Genomic DNA, 23587 nt, shown 5'->3' with positions numbered 1-23587 from the left:
TTCTGCAATTTTCCATTTAACATTTTTGGATCAGGGTTGACTGTGGATAGCAAAGCCAGATAAGGAAGGGGGGGGGGATAGTATTTCTTTGTAAGAATGAATTGTGGTGGATTTTAGAAGGATAGCCAGTTTGTGATTAGTGGGGGAATCTAATTTATAGTCTGTATGTTTAAAAATGTATTTAAATGCTTTATATGTATTTTGAATATAGGGTAATTTTACTATTTCATGTGTTGGGAAATTTTCTTTAATGATAGGAATGGTTAATTGAATCTTGAATGTTAGGTTTGCATAATTCATTAATTGCATACTACATTCATGATTTTTGAAAATCGGCATTAATTTTTTTAATTTCATTATTAAGATATCTGTGAAGTTAAATTCTATAGGTTACAAATGTATACATGTTTATAAACTGTGAAAGAATAACTGATTTTTTAATGGTGAACATGGATGGTAGAAGTGCAGATAGTTCCTGATATGTAGGTTAATGAAATATTTTTGTAGTTATGCAGTTGCTGGATCTAATTAACATTAAATTTAGAAAGTTTACGGATGGACACTGATGACCTTTTTCACAAAATATCAACCCTAATTATTCCAAAATGTTCTAACTCCACTAGATGTATACACCAATGTTACCATCCCCAGGGCTTTAGACATTGTTCGCATCCTGCTTCTAGAAGACAATCTTTAGGCTCATGCACAAAACTAATCCCTAATGATTTTCTAGCCTGCATAAAGTTAATATTCTCGACAAACTTTTTCAAATTTAAAAACGATATTTACATTCAAACTTTTGCACTCCCAATGGGCCAAGATATTATTAGTGGACAACTGGATGAACTTTTTTTGGCACATCTGAAATCTAGTTTACTAACCCCCCCCGTATTACCTTTTATGGCCAATATGTGAATGATGTCTTATGCATGACAAGTATTACTTCCCTATAAACCTCCATTAATGATTTTAGTGACTGATAAAATTTATCATAGAATCAGAATGTGAAAAATCCATAAACATTCTAAATTTAATGCCAATTTGATCCAATGACCACAGAGCTACAAAAATATTCCACACACCTACACATATCAGGAACTATATGCACTGTAACTTGCAAGATTACCATATCAGGCTACTTAATTTTCACCATTAAGAAAAAACAAACAAACAAAAACACACTGTAACAACAAATATCCCACCAACGAGATAACCTTACATGCACTACAATCCAAACACAGCCCTGAAATAGAAACCGTGTGTAGAGGCTTATGTGTTGTGAGGACATCATGTTGGAGGCTTAATGGATTGTATACAGCACTCAGATTTTGAAAAAAAGAGTCATAGGCTCAGCCCCTCTCAAACCTATCTGGCTAAGATATGTAGATGATGTGTTCTCTATTTAGCCTCATGTCCCAGACACATTAGACTCTTTCCCCAGTCACCTCAACAGCCTACATCCAAGAATCCAGTTTACGATGGAAAAGGAAAAGAACAATTGTTTACCCGTCTTAGATTAGATACCTTAGTTACACGCCTTCCTAACGGTACACTTTCCTTTACTTTATATAGAAAACCCACATACACAGGCAGATACATTCACAAACTCTCCCACCACCATCCCTCTCAACAATATGGCATTATTAAAACTCTAACCAAGAGAGCCCACAATCTTTGTTCCAGTGGAACCACCTTCACTACTGAGCTTAACCACATACACAACACTTTCCTCTCCAATGGCTACAGCGATCACAGTATCAAAAAAATAATCAGTTCCTCCCCCATTCTTCTCGTCAACAAGATTTTAAAAATGTCATCACCATACTCTACATCCGTGGCACATCTGAAAAAATAGCCAAGATTCTAAAAAAGTAGAACCTACACACAGCATATAAGCCCCACCGCAAACTTGCTACCCTTATCCGTTCTACGAAAGATCAGCTCCCTCCTCTCTCTCTGCCTGGAGTTTACAAAGTACCCTGCTCCTGTAAGCTGGGTACGTTGGACAGACAGGCAGATCAGCAACCATCTGCCTGGAGGAACACAAGTCATACATCTGCAACCACGACTATGGTCAGTCATGCCTGGCTGACCATGTCTTGGATACAACCCACAGGATCTCATGGAAAAAACCACCATGTTCCACACAGCAAATTCAAAAAAGAGAGACTATTTTTAGAATCAGCAGCAGCCCTCATAAATCAACCAAATCTTAATAAATATGGTTGCATTAAGCTTCCTAAGATTTGGGAAACACTTATCATCAGAGATCCCCTCCTTACATTCCAGGCCACCTACAACCGCCCTTAAAGGGCACTCTACCTAGATAGGACTTTAGAGTCATCCACGTGGTTGGGTTGAGTATTGTAGGGTATTTGCGTATATGTTACATTAATTTTTTTGTGTAATCCCTGAAGATGTCTCAGTGACTGAGATGAAATATAGGAAGTATTAAATTCTGTCTTAATCCTTTATGAGTGCTGTATACAATCCATTAACCCTCCAACATGATGCTGAAATAGAGAGTTGACCATTAACAATTTCCAAGAAAATGAAACAATTGCGTTGCTCTGAATTACTAGTGATAACCATCCAATATGCCATAAACACAAAGAGACCTATTGGCTCTGGACCTCATAGCAATTACAGATAAAACACAAACTTTCAACCCAATCAAATGCCCTGACACTCTCAACCCAGACAATCTCCTGATATGCTAGAGCTAACCTAACTTCTCCATCATCATTAAACCTCCAAGTTCTCAAATTATTTATCTTTGTTTTACATCTGGTGATATTTTAAATGAAAAGCAGCTAGCACACCATCATGATGCTAGCCTGCCATGTATATAACAAGTTCATGTTCCTTTGTTCTTTATTTCCAGCTGTTTTAAATTCTTAGTTTGTTTATTTGTTTATTTTTTTTAATTTTTTATTTTGGTCATATTTTCTGGCTATCTGATAAGTATCTATACTCAGTTTTCAGTATATCTTCAGCAACTCTTAATACAAACAATCTCAGCTCTGATCAAGTCCTGGTCCGAGTACTATGTCATATTTACATTCAAAAATTGTACATAGGTATGTCAAATTAATAATCCTCGTTTAATATATTTCCATTTAATTAGTATCTCTATAACCTAACTGGATAAAAAAAAAAAAGGCTGCTCCATTACCAAAAACAGCTTAACTTTTCTTCATTTAATACCAAAGTGAAGGATCATCATGATTGATCAGAATTTCCACTTTTTTTTTAAACCATAGTGTTTTCATTCTACAAGTTCTCAGATAAAATACAATGTGTTTATACACATTTTATCTTATCTTGCATCACCTTCAAAACCATATTTTTCAGAAACTCTTTTTTTCCCACCATTCATCCACTAAGAATAAATTACCCCCCCCCCCCTCCATCTCTCTCTCTATCCTTGCCTGGTATATATTGAGGATCTTGTTCCTGTCAACTTTGTTATTTTGAACAAATAGACAGTTCTGCTAAAATCAGAATCCAGGAACACCAAGGATCCCCCAAATTTTGGGAATCTGATGTCTGGTCTTGCTTACCATGCCACACACTAGAAACAGAGTTCTTTGGAATCAAATCAAGATTCTGCACTCAGATACATCTTTCCTCCACATGTTTCAAGGAAACATGTGGAGCTTCACCTGGTCTTAGAAACATGTGAAGCTCCACATGTTTCAAGGAACTCCACCACCACCACCACCTGAATCTCAGCCACTCTGACTGCATACCTATTTCAAAGTTCTGGGAAGTAATCATGATTAACTGTTCATAATTTTCCTCCCTTTAAACTACCAACTGTTTCCTTTGAACACTAGTCGTGTGGTCTATTTACTTAGCTTTGACCAAGACACGAGTAGTAAATACACGCTCCATAATAAATGTTATGCTCTGGATACCGTTAACTGATCTTTTTATTTTCATCCTACTGTCCTTGTAACAGGGAAGAAATATATAAGAGTTAATAAATTCTATATTTGTTTGCATGTACTAACTGTTATTTATTTATTAATGATGTCTCCATTACTGTTCTCATAATAAAATATTAAAAGTTAATCTCTCACTATAGCTAGAAGATAAACAAAAACATAAGGCAAAAATTTCCATTCAATACTTACTCTACCACCATACTGAAGTTTAGGAGGAGGAAGTATTCTTCCACGGACTTCCATCATTGTGTTACTTATTGATAATCCAAATTCCCGAACATAAGGATCGTTATTAAAATCAGCTTTTCTTATCTAATAAAACAAAAATTGAAAACTAAAATGAATTAAAGTAAACTTGCCTTCTATAAAATGAATTAAAAAGTTAAAAACAAATTATGTTGCCTGAAATAAAAATTGCAAATCTGTATTAAACAAACCAAGTTAATCAGTGGACTGAAATTTTGCTGATAAACAAAATCAACTTTGACAACTAGGCTTCAGATATTAACAGTCAAAGAACAGCTTCCAAATTCTTAGCAATATGTACATGGTGACTATCTCATGAAACTTATTTCCATGCCACTTGCATAGTGCTATGAGAAGTGTTACAGAAATTCTGAAAACTCCAGACAATGGCAATTTAAAAAACAATATGATGTGAAGAAAGATGTTATACATCACCTATGAGTGAGCTAAAGATTTTTTTTTCTATTTTTATTAATTTTATATTGTGGCTTGAAAAGTTTGCACTTCAGGTGCAAACTTTTCAAGCCACTTCAGACCTGCAATAAGTAGGGTAGTGGTTTTGCACCAAGCAAGAAAATTCATCTTCTACCTGAAGATGATCACACATCCAAATTAGGATTTGAACTTCTATCAGCAACTGTTCTGCAAATTAAACCTGTTATTTGTAGGTCTACAATACTGTTATAGATACATCTTGCCATTTCAGGAAGGAAATTACAATTTAAAATATATAAATAACTAAAGGGATTTAATTATAACTTCCAATAGTTTTCACCAAAGTCAAATGCATCATAAGGAAACAATGCAATGGTACAGATATGTGCATGCAGGCACTACTTCAGTTAGTGAGAATGTAGCAGAAACATAGAGGAAGGCCTATATTGAAACCACCTGGTGGACTTGATTGGGTGTTCTTGGCAACTGGGCTGATTGGATAAAGGTCGAAACCAGCCCGGGTAGTGATCCTTCCCATAATGCATAGTATTATACATGTCTGCAACAATATGTACTTTGCATTATGGGATACTATACTTGGATAAAGGATTAAACCAAGTGTATAATTTCTTGGTATCTTTAATTTATAGTATAACCAAGTAGAAAAACTTCCAACAACTATCGCTAATCCAAAGTATTTTAATAATAAAATGTGATTCCTTATGGCTACTTGTATATGAAAATATGAGTTCTACATTACTTCAACCTTAGTATCACCTCTTGGTATAGCTCCCCACTGATCAGACCTCAATAAAGGTTGAAACCAGTCTGGGTTGTGACCCTTCCCATAACACATAGCATTATACATGTCTGCAAGGATATGTGCTTTGCATTATGGGATACTAAGGCAAGTGATGTGAGGTCATTAGCTTCTATATACGAGTTGCCCCAGTCCTGAAAATACTTCAGGTGCAAACTTTGTTTGCTTACACTTGGATAATGGATTAAACCAAATATGTAATTTCTTGTTATCTTTAATTTATAGGGCTGATTGTATGAGGAACAGTTCCCATAATGAGATATACTTGAATGCATCCCTATTTGTCAAGGTTAGGATTAGGTCAGAGATAGATTCATAAAATAGCAACTGCTTCAATATACACTATCTACCGATAATTGTCCAGACACTTTAGCAATTTACAAGAAGGCAAATATCACGTATGTCCACCTCTGACTTTGATCACCTCCTGCATCCTTTGAGGGAGGCTTTCCACCAATCTGTGCAGACAACAGGTGGAATTTGTTTTCATTCCTCCACCAAAGTAGCACAGAGTTCAGCAACAGATAGAGGACATGCTGCTCTGGACCTCAATCACAGCTCCAATTCGTCCCACAGGTGTGTTCGATGGGGTTGAGGTCAGGACTCTGTACAGGCTAGGGCAGTTGTTTAACACCAATCTCTTTATACCATTCCATAACAGCTGAAGCTTTGTGGCATGGGGCATTGTGGTCTTGATAGTAACTCAGGTCTGTTCCATAAAAACTCCACAATGTAGGTAGCACCTGATTATCCAGAATATCGATGTACTGAGTTGCCTTCATGAAACCATGGACAATGACCAGTGGTCTCACTGCAAACCAGCTGAAAGCACCCCACACCATTACTCCTCCACCACCAAACTTTACTGTGGGTACAACACACTGTGGTAACAAACATTCACCATACTTCCTCCACACTCTGCCATCAGACTGGTAACAGCTGAATCTTGATTCATTGCTCCTGAGCACCGTTTCCAATGGTCAATTGTCCAGTTCACATGCGCTTTGCACCAGGTCAAATGAATTGTCTTGTTTGTTGTTGTGCTGTTTGGCTTGTGTGCCGGTGCTCTTCCGTGGATACCCAGTAAATGGAGTTCTTTTCGTATTAGTGCTCACCATGGTGTTACTGGTACTCCGGAACTCATCACGGATGGTCTGTGCTGATTGTAGCTGGTTTTTGCATGCCACCTGTTTTAACATCCTCCTGTCCCTGTTAGTCATTTTCGGCAGCTGCCCTGGGTGTTTTCCTGCATTAGTGATGCCAGAACGTCTCCATTTGTTGATCACATCGCCAACCGTTGATTTTGGATGCTCCAGTTGAGCAACAATGGCACATACAGAGCACCACCAATGTGACAGCCCACGATGACACCTCTCTCAAAGTCACCGAGTTCATGCTGTGTTGCCACACCACAGTATTCACAACTGCTATAATGAAATACTGCTTCCTACTATGTGTACACAAGTTTTTATGTTATTAACAAATATTCCTGGAATATTCCATAACTTCAAATAACAAGGATGTCCAGACAATTATTGGTAGCTAGTGCATGTACATAGGCTGACATACTTTGAAAAATTAGATGGAAACTTAAACTTACATTAAATAAATTTATTAGCTATAAACTTTTTGCCTAAGTATCATAAGCATCTTCACTATAATAACAACAATGAAACACAAAATAAATTACAATAAAAGAATCAATTTCAAAAAGTGCTACTACAGCATCAGTAGGACACAGACGGTCAGTAAATTCCCAATTATTTATAAAAAAAAATACAATAAGATAATCAGAATCCTTTTCTTCAGTATTACACATCAGCAGTCATTTCAGACAAATTATGGGGAGTACAACTGTGTTAGAAATAATTATTTTAATTTCCTGATGCTTCGACCTTCAAATTAAGGTCATCATCTGAAGTATACACATATATACAGAGACAAGCTATATTGCATTTCGAACAGTATGCCAAAGAGACAATAATTTGCTCAATGGTTATTCTACTGGCCTGACCTCTAATGAGGGAAAAAAAAAACTTCAAAGCTATATTCTATTTATAACATCAAAGAAAACAAATTCATCGTAGATAGTTTTATTACAGCAAAAGTGGTGTTCTAATTTAACATGAGAGTTGTTATATTAAAGTTAAGATCCTGTATTCTTATTCTTATCCCAAAAATCTAAAAATCCCAAGAATATGGATGGCATTTATTCTACCCACATAACTTTTTAGTCTAAGAATTAATTATAAGTCCGAAGCCAAATCAGGACCATATCATCACACCCACTTCTAAATTTCATAGTTGAGGTTACATTCTGGAAATGCAAATAAATATATTCACCATCCCTTTTTAGATTACGCCGCTTTTTAGACAATGGCTATGGATCCCCAGCCAGATCCCTTTCCTTCCAAGCAGAGCACAGTAAATTTCCATATATCTGTGATATAATTATCCATATATCTGTGACACTTCTTAAAAGTTGGCAAATTCTGAAAAAATACAGTCTAAACCTTCAAAATGACAAAAAATATTAGCATCCCCTATCTACTCTCCTAAAGAAGTTGAAAGTTTATTTTTTCACTTGGTTAGAGTATAATAAAATTAGTTTAATCCTTTATCCAAGTGTGAGCAAACAAAGTTTGCGCCTGAAGTATCTTCAGGACTAGGGTAAAGTGATACAACACCAGGGCAACTCGTTGCAAAGGTGGAGAAATGGCACACCATGTGGCAACTCCTATAGGTAGAGATGACCTGCTAATGCTTCTGCCTGGTATTTCCACTAGGGCCTGGCTCCCACTGAAGAGACCTCAATAAAGGTCGAAACTAGTCTGGGTAGTGGCCCTTCCTTTAATGCATAACATTAGACATATCCGCAAGGAGATGTGTTTTGCATTATAGGAGATACTGAGTTAGGAGTGTTGGTAGCTTTCTCCACCTTTGCAACGAGTTGCCCTGGTGTTGTATCACTTTACCCTAGTCCTGAAGATACTTCAGGCGCAAACTTTGTTTGCTCACACTTGGATAAAGGATTAAACTAATTTTATTATATCTCCTAAAGAAGAGCTACAATCCTTGGATTTGCCTGCAGTCTACTAAGTACCCTACTTTATTCTTTCTTATTATAATCCAATAAAAATCCAATAGGAAAGAAAGCAAACATCAGAATCTGAACAACCAAGATGACATCTGATACCACTATGATTGTCACTCAAGACTAACAGAAACAGGCTTTGGATATCGACTACAGGATCAGTTGAAAAAGGTTACCTTACTTCAAAATAAACACAATTATGAAGAATTATTTATGAATCTGCCTCTAATGCAATAAATTATTCTACCCTCAAGAAAAATGAATGCATTAAACTGGATTTACTGTTCTTGGCTGAATGGCCAAGAACAGTAAATCAGCTAGGGGGTGCAATCTAGACCTTTCTTTGTTTCTTTACTTCAGTCTCACTCATATAATGACTGCATGTACTTATCTGTACCAGTATATTGTTTCCCTAATGATGCCAATTTAACTTTGTAAAAATAGTGGAGATATCATACACAGCACTCCAGTCTTCTACTGCTAGCTACATCAGGCAACCTAGAAAGGTTGCCTGATGTGGATAGGATACATCCTTGCCTCATATCTAATTGTACACCAATCTTCCTGTCCATCATTCACAATTATGTAAATAGGATATTCATAATATCCCTTTTACACAATATAACAATAGTGTTTTGAATAGCTTTTCTTTTGTCATGTTATCTTATGCCTTTTCTATAGATTTATAAAAGTTAAATACAGATCTATGCCATAAATCCATATTTTCCAAACTATCTCGAAACAGGTAGTACTAAAAATATAGTACTGATACTCACTATTTGACCTGAACTATTTTTCCCTTAAGTTTCCTCTTCCACAATTTTTCTTAGCCATTTTTTTTTCAAGAATTCTTGAAAAATGAAATTTATAATTCATTACATTGTCTAAGTGCATTGTTGCACAAGGTGAGTACTTGGAAGGCAATAGTAATCGTAAGCAAATAGAGTTTTTTTGTCTTCTTCTGTAACCATAGTCTATGTAGACAATTGGGGTACTACAAAGGTTATTGTCATAACATACTTTCTGTTGTGGGATCTTCCTAACAAGGTGGAGAATGAATTAGATGATTTTCTAATATTATCTATCCAGGTGTTTCTAGGTCACCCCAGGTGTTTTTAACCAGAAGTCAAGCCTTCACACTTGGACAGTCCTTACATATATTATATACCTACACGTTTAAAAATTTTTCGTTGAATCTCATCCTATATGCCTTTCCATATTTCGAATAATATTTTCTATCTCAAACATTGAAAAGATTCACTGCAATTTTTCTGGATATTTTATAACACTGTAAATCCTCAGACAAGTAGAAATATTGCTTCAATAAAATCTCACATGATTAATGTTATATCATGTTTGTTTTACAAGTTTTGTCTAAGGAAAAAAAAATATATATAAAGAATTGTCATGATTTGTATAATTACTAAAATTTCTTTGTACATAATAATTTTATTATGAAACTGTGTTAATCAAATGTATGTTGCATGAAGTGTGATGCCATCATGTCCTGATAATGCATTTCCAAACATGGGAATCTCGAGAGAGACACATGCGTACTATGTGAAGTCCAGGCCTATATAAGCCCTTGTGTCAGGAAGGAGATTGTCTTAGGGTTTTAGTCCCTTTTTCCCTGGGTTCACTGCCATGCAATGTCTACTGTCGGTCATTGGAAAGTCTTAGGATTCTTAGCAGCCTCTTCCCTGTGTCCACCGCCATGTGAAGTCTACTGTCGGTCGGCAGAGCGTCTCACATGTGGAGTTCAGCACAAATCGCCACAGAGAGCTCAACAGAGAACGTATTCGTCGAAAGGCCAAGACCACAGCATTGCTGAATAATGGAATTCAAAAGGAAAAAGAATATCGATGACAAATAAAAAGAAAAATGGTGAGATAGAAAGAACAAGCACACAGCCAGAAGAAAAGGAACATTACCGTGTATACAAAGGAATTGAGTAAGTACTGTACTGAATGAACATAGCATATGTTCATTCAGTATAGTCCTTACTCGATTGTAATTTTGTCGTAAATACTTCCAGACAATTCACATTACGTGCTATGTTCCTTATTCAATTGTGCTAGTTTATAAATATTCATGATATCATTGAATAGGTATTTATTTTAAAAGTAAGAGAACTCCTGTATATAGTAAACATACGTTATTGTTTATTGAGTATATGCTTAGCAACTTAAATGTTTGGTGAGAAGGAAAGACTATAAATTGTCCTAAGTTGTGTTTAAGTTATAAGATAGAATTGTTGGAGAACTGATCCTAATATAGAATCGCTTGTAATTATGTATAACCTGTAGTTTCTTTACATCCTTGATAATATGTGGATTGAACAGTGTAAAAATAGATCATCATCATCAAATTCCTGACATGTGCCCTCAAGGGGTGTACAGGATATGATAGTAGTACAAGAAAAATTTACATCATTACTAACTTCCTATCTAACAATTTTCCTCCAAATCAGTCTGTTACTTGCCAAGACTCCATTATCAGATCTTATATTTCTATCGTCTAAGACACTTTGTACCGTATCAATCCACCTATATCTTGGTCTTCCTCTAGGTCGTTTTCCTGCCAAACTGGAAGAGAACATTTGTTTTGTGACCATACCACCTGAGATTAGCCCTGCTAACACATTCCTGGATGCTGACAATGCAAAGTTCCCTCCTATCCTCGTTTTTTAATATGATACTACCATTGATGCCATCTGTTCATTCACCTAATCTTTCTCAGGATACTCATATCTGCAGTCTCTAGTATTTGGTCAAGTGTTTTACTTCTGACTCAACTCTTAGATCCATAAGTTAAAACAGGTTTGAACACTGTCTTGTACACAGCTAATTTAGTGTTCCGACTAATTTCTCTCTTATTTCATTTGAATTTATTCAATTGACTTCCTACCATACCAGCTTTGTTGATTCTATTGTCTATTTCTATATTTAATTTGCCATCTTCACTAAAAATCGTGCCTAACTAGCTGAAATGTTTTACTTGTTCCATAGGTTCTCCATTCACAACACAGTTGACATTTTCAACCATTCTGCCTATTTCCATTATCTTTGTCTTTTTATTGCTGACCGTCATACCACATCTATTACAACAGTTATTCAATTTAGTCAGGGAATCTTGCAACTTGTAGGGGATTTATTTAGAAGTATAACATCATCTGCATAAAGCAAAGAGCTGACATTAACATCTCCAATTCTGATATCATGTTTAATACCACATTCCTTCATAATGTGATCCATATAGATAATGAATAACAGAGGGGATAATGTACATCCTTGTCTCACACCAGATTTAACATTAAACCATCTTCCTGTACTTCATTCAATTCTAACTGCTGATTTACAACTCAAATAAAGACTAAGTATTGCTTGATATAATGCCCCATTGAAACCATATAACTGCAGCGTATTGAATAGCTTCTCTCTTGGCACCTTGTCATATGCCTTTTCCAGATCAACAAAACTTAAATACAGATCTCTGTTACATTCTCATGCTTTCTCGACTATTTGTCATAAAGTGAAGATCTGATCCTGACAGCCTCTATTTGGCCTGAATCCAGCTTGTTCTTCACCAAGCTTTTCTTCCACAATTCTTCTCAACTGTTTCTCAAGTATACTTGCATAGATCTTGCCAGGAACACTCAGTAGGGAAATACCTCTGTAATTCTCACATTCAGTTTTATTTCCCTTTTTATATATGGGTACTATGAGAGCTCTACTCCAATCATCAGGAATTCGTCCCTCTGTCCAGGCTTTCTGAACTATGCAGGGCAGCCACTGTAAGACTTTTATACCACCATACTTCAGCATTTCTGGTCGAATATCGTCTACTCCTGCTGCCTTTCCACATTTCAAGCCTTTGATGGCTTTTTCCACTTCAAGTATGGATACGTATTCCTGACTGCATGCCTGGTCAGTGTTTTTTTTATCACTGTGCTGTCATTATTGCTTGTTTCATTTAGCAGTTTTTCAAAGTAATTACTCCATACTTCAAGGATATCTTTTTCTCCTGTTTTCATGTCACCTTTATCATCTCTAAATCCTTTTACAGCACTCTTTCCTCCATTCCTAAGCTTCTTCAACAACCTCCAGAATATTTTGCCACCTTCTTGATATTTATTTTCTATATTCTTGCCAAAGTCCTCCCATGACTTTTGTTTAGCTAGTTTTACACAGTGTTTAGCTTTCTTACATTTGTCTCTGTATTCTGTAAGAGTAAAAGCTGACTTATTTGCCAGGAACTTTTGATATGCTTTCTTCTTTTCCTTCACTGCCTCTTTAACTTCCTGTGTCCACCAGGGAGTTCTGATTTTTTTATCCTTGCACACAACCTCACCACATGCCTCTCTGGCAGAATCAATCAATGTTTTCTTCAGAGTTTGCCACTGAATCTCCAATGTTTGATTCCTGTTCTCGAACTCTTTCATTTTCTTTTCAATAATCTTTCTGTATTTTAGTCTACAGTTCACATTTGAGAGCTGCTCAACTTTTATTCGCTTTAAAACTTTCTTACATGTTATTCTTTTCAATATGAAATTCAATTTTATCCTGCTCAAGACTAAATAGTGATCACTTCCAATTTCAAATCCTCTGTACACTCTGGTGTCCTGCACCAGGGAGAAAACATCACTATCAACAATAACATAGTCAATGAGACTTTTCTTATTCCTAGCCTCTTCTCTCCATGTGAATTTGTGCACATTTTTATGTTGGAACATGGTGTTAGTAATAACCAGTCCATGTCCTGAGCAGAAATCCAACAGATATTTGCCATTATTATTAGCTTTGCTCTTTTCTCCAAATTTTCCCAAAATATTTTTGTATGTCTCACAATCATTTCCTACTCTGCTATTTAGATTCCCAACAAGGACCAACTTTTCCTTTTTCATTGTGTCAGTTGCTTTTTCTAAAGCGTCAAAAAATTCCTCCACTTCTACCTTAGTAGAACCTTCTGTGGGACCGTAGGCACAAATAAGTCTCATTGTCCAGTTCCCCATTCTCATTTTTGCCCACATTACTCTACTTGAGACTGACTGCCATTCAAGAAGATTAGCCTCGTATTTTGTGTTGAAGGCATCATTAATATTGAATGAATTGTGAAGGTATATGCTAACAACACACGAATGAATAACCAGCATTTCAATACTATATACAGCTAACTTTTCAAAGGATTTTTGATCAACTGCAATGACACTAAATAACATGAAATGTTAATAAACCACTTATCTCAGGCAGAATGATTTTCAGCTGATATTCAAAAATCTTTACTTGAAATAGTGAAAACATGAATTGTAATGTTGTAACAAATGTTGCAAATACATTTCTGTAAAATTACAATGAATGTATTTCTGTCCTGAAATAATATAGATAATGCAATTTATCTTTAAAATAAGATCATCTGATCAATCATAATAATAACAGATACTTACTAAATTATTGATTTCTCGTTCCCTATCTGGAGCTGATCTTGCAGTTGCCTAAAATAATTTTTGAACATAATGAAGTTTTAATTACCATTACTATTAATATCTAAATTTTAAAAGTTCTAAACACTTTTAAGAATGACAAAGCATCTTTGATTGCAATGATTTATTAATAAATCAACTATCATTAATAAGCACTGACATTTAACTATATGTTTAAAACTTTCATAATGTACTCTTTTTTTCACCCTCCTCCAATCAGGCAGTCAGATGATTTTTTGGTGAATCACCATGCCTAGTCTTTTACAAGGTGAACTTGACCATTTATTATTAGTATTAAATGGGCATAGCCATGGAGTCCAAAGACAAGATGGAGGGTCCATACTAACTGTTATTGACATAATGTAAAATCTCACATGATAAATAATTTATCATGTTCGTTTTTACAAGTTTTTTTTGAGGGAAATTACACATTAAGAAAAGTCACTGTTGCTATAAATCCTTTTGCACAAAACTTTGTTAAACTAATGTGATGCATGAAATATGATGTCAATACGTAACAATGTAAATCCATGTCCATATATGACAATTTTGAAAGAAGCGTGAAGTGTGATGTCATCATGTCCAGATGTCGATTCATGACCATACATGGAAGTTTCAAGAGACATGAACGTGTACAACATGAAGTCCAGGCTTTTAAAAGCTCTAGCATCAAGAGGAACTTAGGTTTCTCAGTTTTCTCTTACATGGGTCAGTCACCACACGAGATCCACTGTCAGTCATTGAAAGAGGAGTGCCTTATATCCTGAGATCTTTCGAGTCCAGTTCATTCCCAAGTCCATGACCATGAGAACTTAGCTGTTTATCGTCAGAACGTCTCATTAGAAGAGAGCTGCCCATTGTCGCCATGAAAAAGGAATTTTTTTCAATATAGGAACCACTTGTCATGCAGATGTTGCTGCCACCTTACTGAATTAATGGTTCAAGAGGGTACAGAATTATCGATGACTCAGACAAAGTAGAAGTTCAATGCGAAATCAAGAGCAACCAGCAGAAAGGAAGAAGGAAGGGAGCAATTTCATTTGGACTAAAGATTCATGTAATGGACGGTGCTGAATGAGAATACTATAAGGATTGCAACTCATCATAAGTACTTAGATATGTAATAATTCCAACAAAAATTCACCTCAAATGTTCAAAGTCTATTGTGATGACATAAATAATTAGGATAAGATTGTGTAAGATGGTATTATAAGAGTAAGAAACATACTGTATGAGATAGCATAAGTTAATATTGAGTTAAGCTCACTCAAGGTGTGCTTCACATTCAAATTGTATAATGTTTGATCAGTAGGATGTACTAAATTGTATTTAGGCTATAAGAGTAGAAGCACAGGAGAACTAAAACTAATTTAGAGACATTTCTAACTATGAAATATGATTCAATTGTATAAATATGCTAATGTGGATCGAATTGTTTATTAAGAATTCATTTTAATTAAATAGTTTGTGAACAACACATTATACTGATTTTGGGTTACAAAAGTAGACTAGCCTCCTAGTGGTTCACTACGAGCAACGTGATTTTCACGGCGAAATATTCTACAATATCTGGCAGTAAGACAATCCCATGGGATTTCCTTAATTCAGGAGATCCCATGTAATCTCCTTAATTCAGGAGGTTCAAATTTCCTTAACTTGGAAATTTGATTACATTGACTTTGGCAAGAATATAGAAAATAAATATCAAGAAGGTGGCAAAATATTCTGGAGGTTGTTGAAGAAGCTTAGGAATGGAGGAAAGAGTGCTGTAAAAGGAATTAGAGATGATAAAGGTGACATGAAAATAGGAGAAAAAGATATCCTTGAAGTATGGAGTAATTACATTGAAAAACTGCTAAATGAAACAAGCAGCGATGACAGCACAGTGATAAAAAACACTGACCAGGCATGCAGTCAGGATTACATATCCATACTTGAAGTAGAAAAAGCCATCAAAGGCTTGAAATGTGGAAAGGCAGCAGGAGTAGATGATATTCGACCAGAAATGCTGAAGTATGGTGGTATAAAAGTCTTACAGTGGCTGCCCTGCATAGTTCAGAAAGCCTGGACAGAGGGACGAATTCCTGATGATTGGAGTAGAGCTCTCATAGTACCCATATATAAAAAGGGAAATAAAACTGAATGTGAGAATTACAGAGGTATTTCCCTACTGAGTGTTCCTGGCAAGATCTATGCAAGTATACTTGAGAAACAGTTGAGAAGAATTGTGGAAGAAAAGCTTGGTGAAGAACAAGCTGGATTCAGGCCAAATAGAGGCTGTCAGGATCAGATCTTCACTTTACGACAAACAGTCGAGAAAGCATGGAAATATAACAAAGATCTGTATTTAAGTTTTGTCGATTTGGAAAAGGCATATGACAAGGTGCCAAGAGAGAAGCTATTCAAAACGCTGCAGTTATATGGTGTCAATGGGGCATTATATCAAGCAATACTTAGTCTTTATTTGAGTTGTAAGTCAGCAGTTAGAATTGAAGGAAGTACAGGAAGATGGTTTAATGTTAAATCTGGTGTGAGACAAGGATGTACATTATCCCCTCTGTTATTCATTATCTATATGGATCACATTATGAAGGAATGTGGTATTAAACCTGATATCAAAATTGGAGATGTTAATCTCAGCTCTTTGCTTTATGCGGATGATGTTATACTTCTAAATAAATCCGCTACAAGTCTGCAAGATTCTCTGACTAAATTGAATAGCTGTTGTAATAGATATGGTATGAAGGTCAGCAATAAAAAGACAAAGACAATGAAAATAGGCAGAATCATTGAAAATGTCAACTGTGTTGTGAATGGAGAACCTGTGGAACAAGTAAAACATTTTAGCTACTTAAGCACAATTTTTACTGAAAATGGTAAATTAAATATAGAAATAGACAACAGAATCAGCAAAGCTGGTATGGTGGAAAGTCAATTGAATAAATTAATATGGAATAAGAAAGAAATTAGTCGGAACACTAAATTAGCTGTATACAAGACAGTGTTCAAACCAGTTTTAACTTATGGATCTGAGAGCTGGGTCAGAAGTAAAACACTTGACCAAAGACTAGAGACCGCAGATATGAGAGTCCTGAGAAAGATTAGAGGCGTGAACAGATGGCATCAATGGCAATATCATATTAAAAATGAGGATATTAGGAAAGAACTTGACATTGTCAGCATCCAGGAATGCGTTAGCAGAGCTAATCTCAGGTGGTATGGTCACTTAAATAGAATGGGAGAGGAAAGATTAGCAAAACAAGTGTTCTCTGCCAGGTTGGCAGGAAAACGACCCAGAGGAAGACCAAGATATAGGTGGATTGATACGGTACAAAGTGCCTTAGACGATAGAAATATAAGATCTGATAATGTTGGAGTCTTGACAAGTAACAAACTGATTTGGAGAAAAATTGTAGATAGGAAGTTAGTAATGATGTCATTTTTTCATGTAGTACTGTCATATCCTGTACACCCCTTGAGAGTACATGGCAGGAATTTGATGATGATGATGATGATGATGCATTTATCCAAAATGTCAAACAAACGAGAAGCTCAGGTCCAGAACCAGCAGACATGGCAACTCGGACCTTCAGTCTGTATCTGCCAATTAAATATTGAAAGTATCAGCTGGCCTAAATGTCAGTGTTTTTCTAAAATACTCAAAAGAAAAAAAAAAAAATGAAATAGATGTAGTTGTTATCCAGGAGACATGCATTGTATAAGGAACAGGATTTTCAGAAGAGGAGTAAAATTCCAGGGTATGATTTAGTGGGTGCAACACTCCACAAAGTATATAGCGTTGCCACATATGTTCAGAGCAAGATTGATAATATCTGCCTCGTATCAACATCAATCCAAGGAATTATCCATACTGTGTAAAAATAGGAGAAATCACAATCATTAATGTATACAAACCTCCGAGTGTGATGTGGCCAACATGTGTTAGAGACTCAAGCTCACCCTTCAGTTTATATAGGAGACTTCAACAGCCACCAAACTGAAACATGGAAATATAGGACTAATGACTTGAATGGTGAATCTTTTGTCGACTGAGCTGAAGATCATAACTACCATTTGATCTTTGGCGCAAAAGATAGGGGCACCTTGAAGTCTGGGGCCTGAGATCAAGAATACAACCCAGATCTGTGTTTTGTTTCCAAGAGTATTAACGGCGAACCTTAGATGGCTAAAAGAAAAGTCTTTTAGCCATCTCCCCCATAGACGACCTGTATTCATCGAAGTGGAGCTAAAATTACTGTTGATCTCCTCTTTTCCTCATCCTCGTTGGAATTTCAGCAAAGCAAACTGGAATGCCTTTTCTGAAGATCTGGACAAATGTCTCTCTCAGTTGGATACACCCACAGCAAGGAACTATAGCAGATTTGTAAATGCTGTCATTACAGTCACCAAAAAATATATCCCGAGAGGTTTTAGAAAAGAATATATTCCGGGATGCGATGAAAAGAGTGAGACCCTTTATCAAGAATTTTTGGATAGTGGAGAACAAGAAATCACTGAGGAATTATTGCATAGACTCAATGATGCTCGTCGACTCAAGTGGACAGAGACTGTTGAGTCTCTGGATTTTAAGCACTCTAGCCACGGAGCATGGGGTCTGCTATGAAAACTGGGCGAAGTTACACCGATAGGACGCCAGGAAGCCAGAGTGTCTCCTAATCAAGTTGCAAATCGAATACTATCATTGTCAAGAGCACCCCAGAATAATAGCCATGATACTCGAGTTAATAGAGATCTTGATAAATTGAAAGAGACGTGCAATCAAGAATCTTGTTATTCTTTCCCCTTTCTTGTTACAGAAGTGACTGATGCATTGGAGGAAATGAAGCCGGGTAAAGCTCCAGGGTTCGATGGAATGCACCCTGAGTTTCTACGTCACTGTGGTAAATATGCACATTTCTGGCTATCAAAGTTTTACTCTGATATTTTACAGACTGGACATTTACCTTCAGGGTTTAAAAGATCAAAAACAATAGCTATTTTGAAGCCAGGTAAACCAAATGAACAGGTAAAGAATTATCGAACAATTGCTCTGTTAAGTGTCTTAAATTATTGGAGAGACTTTTACTGAACAGGCCCAAAAATACTGCAACAGGTTGGATTCAAACCAAATAGAAGCACTATACCAGCTCCTATCTTTGACTACATATACAGAAGTAGGATTTCAGCAGTTCCTTAAGACTTCAGTTGCCTTTATAGACCTCCTATGATATGGTTTGGAGGCAGGGCCTCATTTATAAACTACTTAAAGTTACACGGTGCAAAACAACCACTATGCTTATCAATAATATGCTCATTAATAGGTTATTCCAGGTTGTTATGGGAACCAAAACAAGTGGAAGCAAATTACTGAATAATGAGCTTCCCCAGGGTTCTGTCCTTTCTCCAATGTTATTTAGCTTATATATCGCCGACGCGCCAGATACCATATCCAGAAAATTTGGATATGCAGATGATTGGGCTCTGGCAACAAGTAGTGGCTCAATAGAAACTACAGAGACAACACTGATGACTGACCTGGACTCTCGTGGTAGATATTTCAGGAATTGGTGTCTTCAACCAAATACCAACAAGTCTGAGAGACCTGCTGCTTCCACCTTAATAATGAACATGCCAATAGAGAACTTCAGGTTTACCTTAATGGACAACTTCTTTGACACAACAGTACGCCAAAGTATTTGGGAATAACTCTTGACAGGTCTCTGATATTTAAAAAACACCTCTTGAACACATTGGTTAAAATCAAGACTCAACAATATAATTCAGAAATTGACCTGAACATCTTGGGGAGCTTCTGCGATGATGCTTGGATGCTCAGCTCTCAGCCTTGTATTTTCCACTACCGAATATGGAGCTCCGGTGTGGATTAACAGCACGCACACCCATTGGGATGACAAACAGCTCAATAATACTAAGCGTCTTACTTCAGGGACAATCAAGAGTACTCCTATAGAATGGTTCCCTATTTTAAGCCATATTCCTCCCCCACTGTTAAGAACCAATGCCTTATGTAGGGAGTATAGAAAGATCCAGGAAAACCCCCATCTTCCTGTGCATAGAGATGCTTCAAATTTAATAAAATGATTGAAATCGAGATATCCTCCTGTTAGTACTGCTAGAAGACAATTTTGATGTCAATCTAGGGTGGAGATGCCAATGGGAGGTGTTTGCAGATCCAGACCTGCATTGAAGAACCACCACCTGGATGTAACCTTCTACGTAAAACGTGGATTACTCTAAATCGGCAAAGGACTACCCACGGTCGATGTGCAGACTTTTCTTTTTTTTAAAAGTGCCAGAAAATTCGTTCCCCACAATGTGACTGTGGAAGCGAGAAGCAGACTATTCATCATATTCGCCAAGAATGCCCACAGACCATACGAAGGAGAGGAACAAGCTTTCCTGGTTCCAACACTTGCAACTATTGACTGGATTAATAACTTAGACATAAACTTGTAATATCTGACTGATAGAAGAATCTTAATTTTTGTATTTTCTACTGGAGTTGTTTGTATATTTAATGTGTTTGTGCTATATACATATATTTAGAGATGTCGAGTTTAGATTTTATATATGTATATATGTCTATTTATATTTTAATCATATACATACTGTTATAATTGTCACTGACACTGTATATGTTTCTTTTTCTTGCGATGTAATAGCCATAAGATAAATAAATAAATAAATATACTGATTTTGTCAATGCACTGTCCCTACAATATTCAAACCTGCTTAAGATTAAGTAATGAAAAGTTGAGTATCAATCTTAGATTAAGATCAAGCCATGACTGAATTAAAGTAAAGATTAACTTTAGCAGGGAATAATAACAATATCTGCTTTATCTTCAACTTAGAATCTTATGGTCTTGCAATCAATACATAGTCTAAATGACACAGCCAAAAAACAAATAAATTTCAAAAGAAAGATTCCAATATTGCAACCGCATGTTTATTAAGATAAATAAAAATAAACAAACCCGACAAGTTTCGTATGTCGTTTGATTTACATCTTCAGGGAGTTAAAGGTAACTGAAAGTTTAAAAACAAGAAATGAGAAATTACTCAAAATAGTCCATTCTATGATGTTATGGCTGTCTAACTGTTCATTAAATTAAAAAATCCGAAAAAAATAAAATGCTGGATGTTGTCACGATCTGTTCTTCACGTTTACACTGTCTGAGGTCTGACTTAGGTATATATTTTTTTTTTTTTTTTTATCATCGCTGACCAAACTTGGTGTAGAATTAGACCCTGGTTTTTGTTGCATTGCATTGGAATTCTAAGCATATTTGCAGCTTCTTTAAATTTCCTTGTCAAACAATTTTTTTCAATATAAGACATTCATTTTATGCCAAAGTACATTATGGCTGGTGGAAGTTGTGTGGGATGCTAGGCCTGTTTTGTGTTCTCTCTTTTTTTTGCATGTGTTTTTGGTGTTTGTTCATACGAATTTCCCCTGATCTTCCCGTCTGGCCTACGTGGCAGATGCCAGAGGAACAATAAATTTTATATACACCTGGTTTTTTAAAAGGGTGATGTGGAGGTTTTTTGGAGGTGTAGAAATCTTGATATTTTTTCTAGCAAAAGAAAAGCAACTTTAATGTTATGTTTGTTAGTAATTTGGCCAATTTGTCTGTAACATTCTTGATGCATGGCAGCATGACTGAAATCTTGCTTTTGTGAGATGCTTGTAGGAAGTGAATGGAGGATTGTCTTGATTATCATAGGTTCAAAACCATTTTTTTGAGGATCTGTGCTAAATAATGTAATTCTTCATTTCTCTTTTTTTCTGTGCTGGAAATATTGTTAGCTCTATCTCTCAAGGTTTTCATTAAACTTATTTTTTGGCTGGGGTGGTGGTGTGAGGCTGCATTAAGAAATCTTCCTGTGTTGGTGGGCTTTCTATAAATGGAGAAAGATAATTTATTATCTTTTTCATTGATTTCTATTAGGATATCAAGAAAAGGAAGTTTTTTATGTTCTTCCTGTTTCAAAGTGAATTTTATGTTGTTGTGTAGATTATTAAGATAAGGTTTAAAAGCAGTGAGTTCCTCTGTTATTTGTGACCATATGATGAAAATACCATCTACATAATGAAGCCAAATTTTCAGTTTTTTATAATAGTTGTTTAATGCATTATTTTCCATATATAGGTTAGCTAAAGCTGGGGAGAGGGGGGTGGGCATTGTCAGTCCTCCTTTTTGTTCCCAAAATTTGTCTTGATACATGAAAAACATATTTTATGCAATGTTTACATAGTTCTACAATGTCCGGTGGAAAAAGGTCTTCAAGGAGATTCACTGTTTAATTTCTGGGAACATTTGTAAAGAGGCTGACTACATCCAAACTTGCCAAGATGTCTGAAGGTTCTATGTATGTATCCTTTACATTCTCAATAAAATGCGCACTGTTCTTAATGAATGATGCTGTTTTTCCTATGTGTGGTAAAATCATGTTGGTGAGGTGTTTTGCCAGATTCGAGGTTGGAGAGTCTCTTCCATCCACTATCGGTCTTAAAGGAATATCTATCTTATGTATTTTTGGTACTCCATATATTCTAGGTACTAATAGGTGTTTTGATTGTAGAGTTCTTTTTAGTTCTTCAGTCCAATTGGGTATATTTTTAATTAGATCATTGGTTTTATTGTGAGCTCGCCAGGTGGGATCTCTGTCTTAGGGCATATAGGTATTAGAATCTTCAAGAAGAATTTATTTTTTTGTTATAATCCTCTGAGTTCATGACTACTCTCATTCCCTTTATCTGCCTTAATTATAACGATGTTTTTGTCTGATTTTAGTTCTTTGAGGGCTGTGAATTCCATGTATGGTAAGTTCCTGGGTGGTAATTTGCTTTGTAATAGTAATGCTGTACTTTGTATTCGGATGAGAACTGATGCATCCCCAGGCAAATTTTGTATTCTTTTCGCTTTGAGCTATCATGTCAATTTTTGGGGTGTAGTGTGGCGTAAAAGCGAAGTTGAAACCATTCAAAAGTAGACTTTTTTCCGTTCTTGATAGGACTCTTGAAGAAAGAGTAACTACTACTTTGGAGTGATCTAGATGTTTTTTTTTTGCTTTTCTTTTTCTTGAAGAAGTACCAGGTGATTATAAAATAACGTCAAGTGTTCAGAACCCTCTAGCGAGTAATGTATTGGACGAAACACACCAATATTCAGTAGTGTATTGAGTAGAGTAATGTATTGGACGAAACACACCAATATTCAGTAGACATACACAGTGGAACACGGGGATTCGATTTAATGAAAAAAAAAGTACCAAAAGTCGCCAACTGGGGAAATTTTGGTGCTGCCAAATTAATTTTAGTAGGTGTGACTAATGAATGACTACATGGCAAATAAGAGATAGCACACATCAATTTCATGACAATTATTGTTAATTACAAATGAGGTTCAACATGACCACCATTCTGATGTTCCAGGAACTGCATATGATGCACGACATTTTCCACAGTGGCTCGCAACATATCGGAATTGATTGGTCTCACGTGTAGCATTATTCGATCTTTCAAAGTTGGAATGTAC

The 23587-nt window shown here is 35.9% G+C and overlaps 1 protein-coding gene across 1 annotated transcript in view; it reads right to left on the bottom strand.

The window, feature by feature from the left end:
• AGO1 (protein argonaute-1) overlaps window positions 1-23587 on the bottom strand; it is a 322424-nt gene that overhangs the window by 109790 nt on the left and 189047 nt on the right. The window contains exons 9-10 of the mRNA XM_090405013.1: window positions 13989-14036; window positions 4140-4262 (exon numbers count right to left, since the gene is read on the bottom strand). Of these exons, the coding sequence (XP_090261139.1) occupies window positions 4140-4262; window positions 13989-14036 (171 nt within the window). The remainder of the gene's footprint in view (window positions 1-4139; window positions 4263-13988; window positions 14037-23587) is intronic.

This window comes from Typopeltis vanoorti, chromosome 15 (assembly GCF_054136105.1).
Source record: "Typopeltis vanoorti isolate ZY-2024b chromosome 15, IOZ_Tvanoo_1.0, whole genome shotgun sequence".
Lineage (NCBI taxonomy): Eukaryota > Metazoa > Arthropoda > Arachnida > Uropygi > Thelyphonidae > Typopeltis > Typopeltis vanoorti.
Note: the sequence above shows the minus strand (reverse complement) of the source record. Positions and strands in the feature narration are given on the sequence as shown.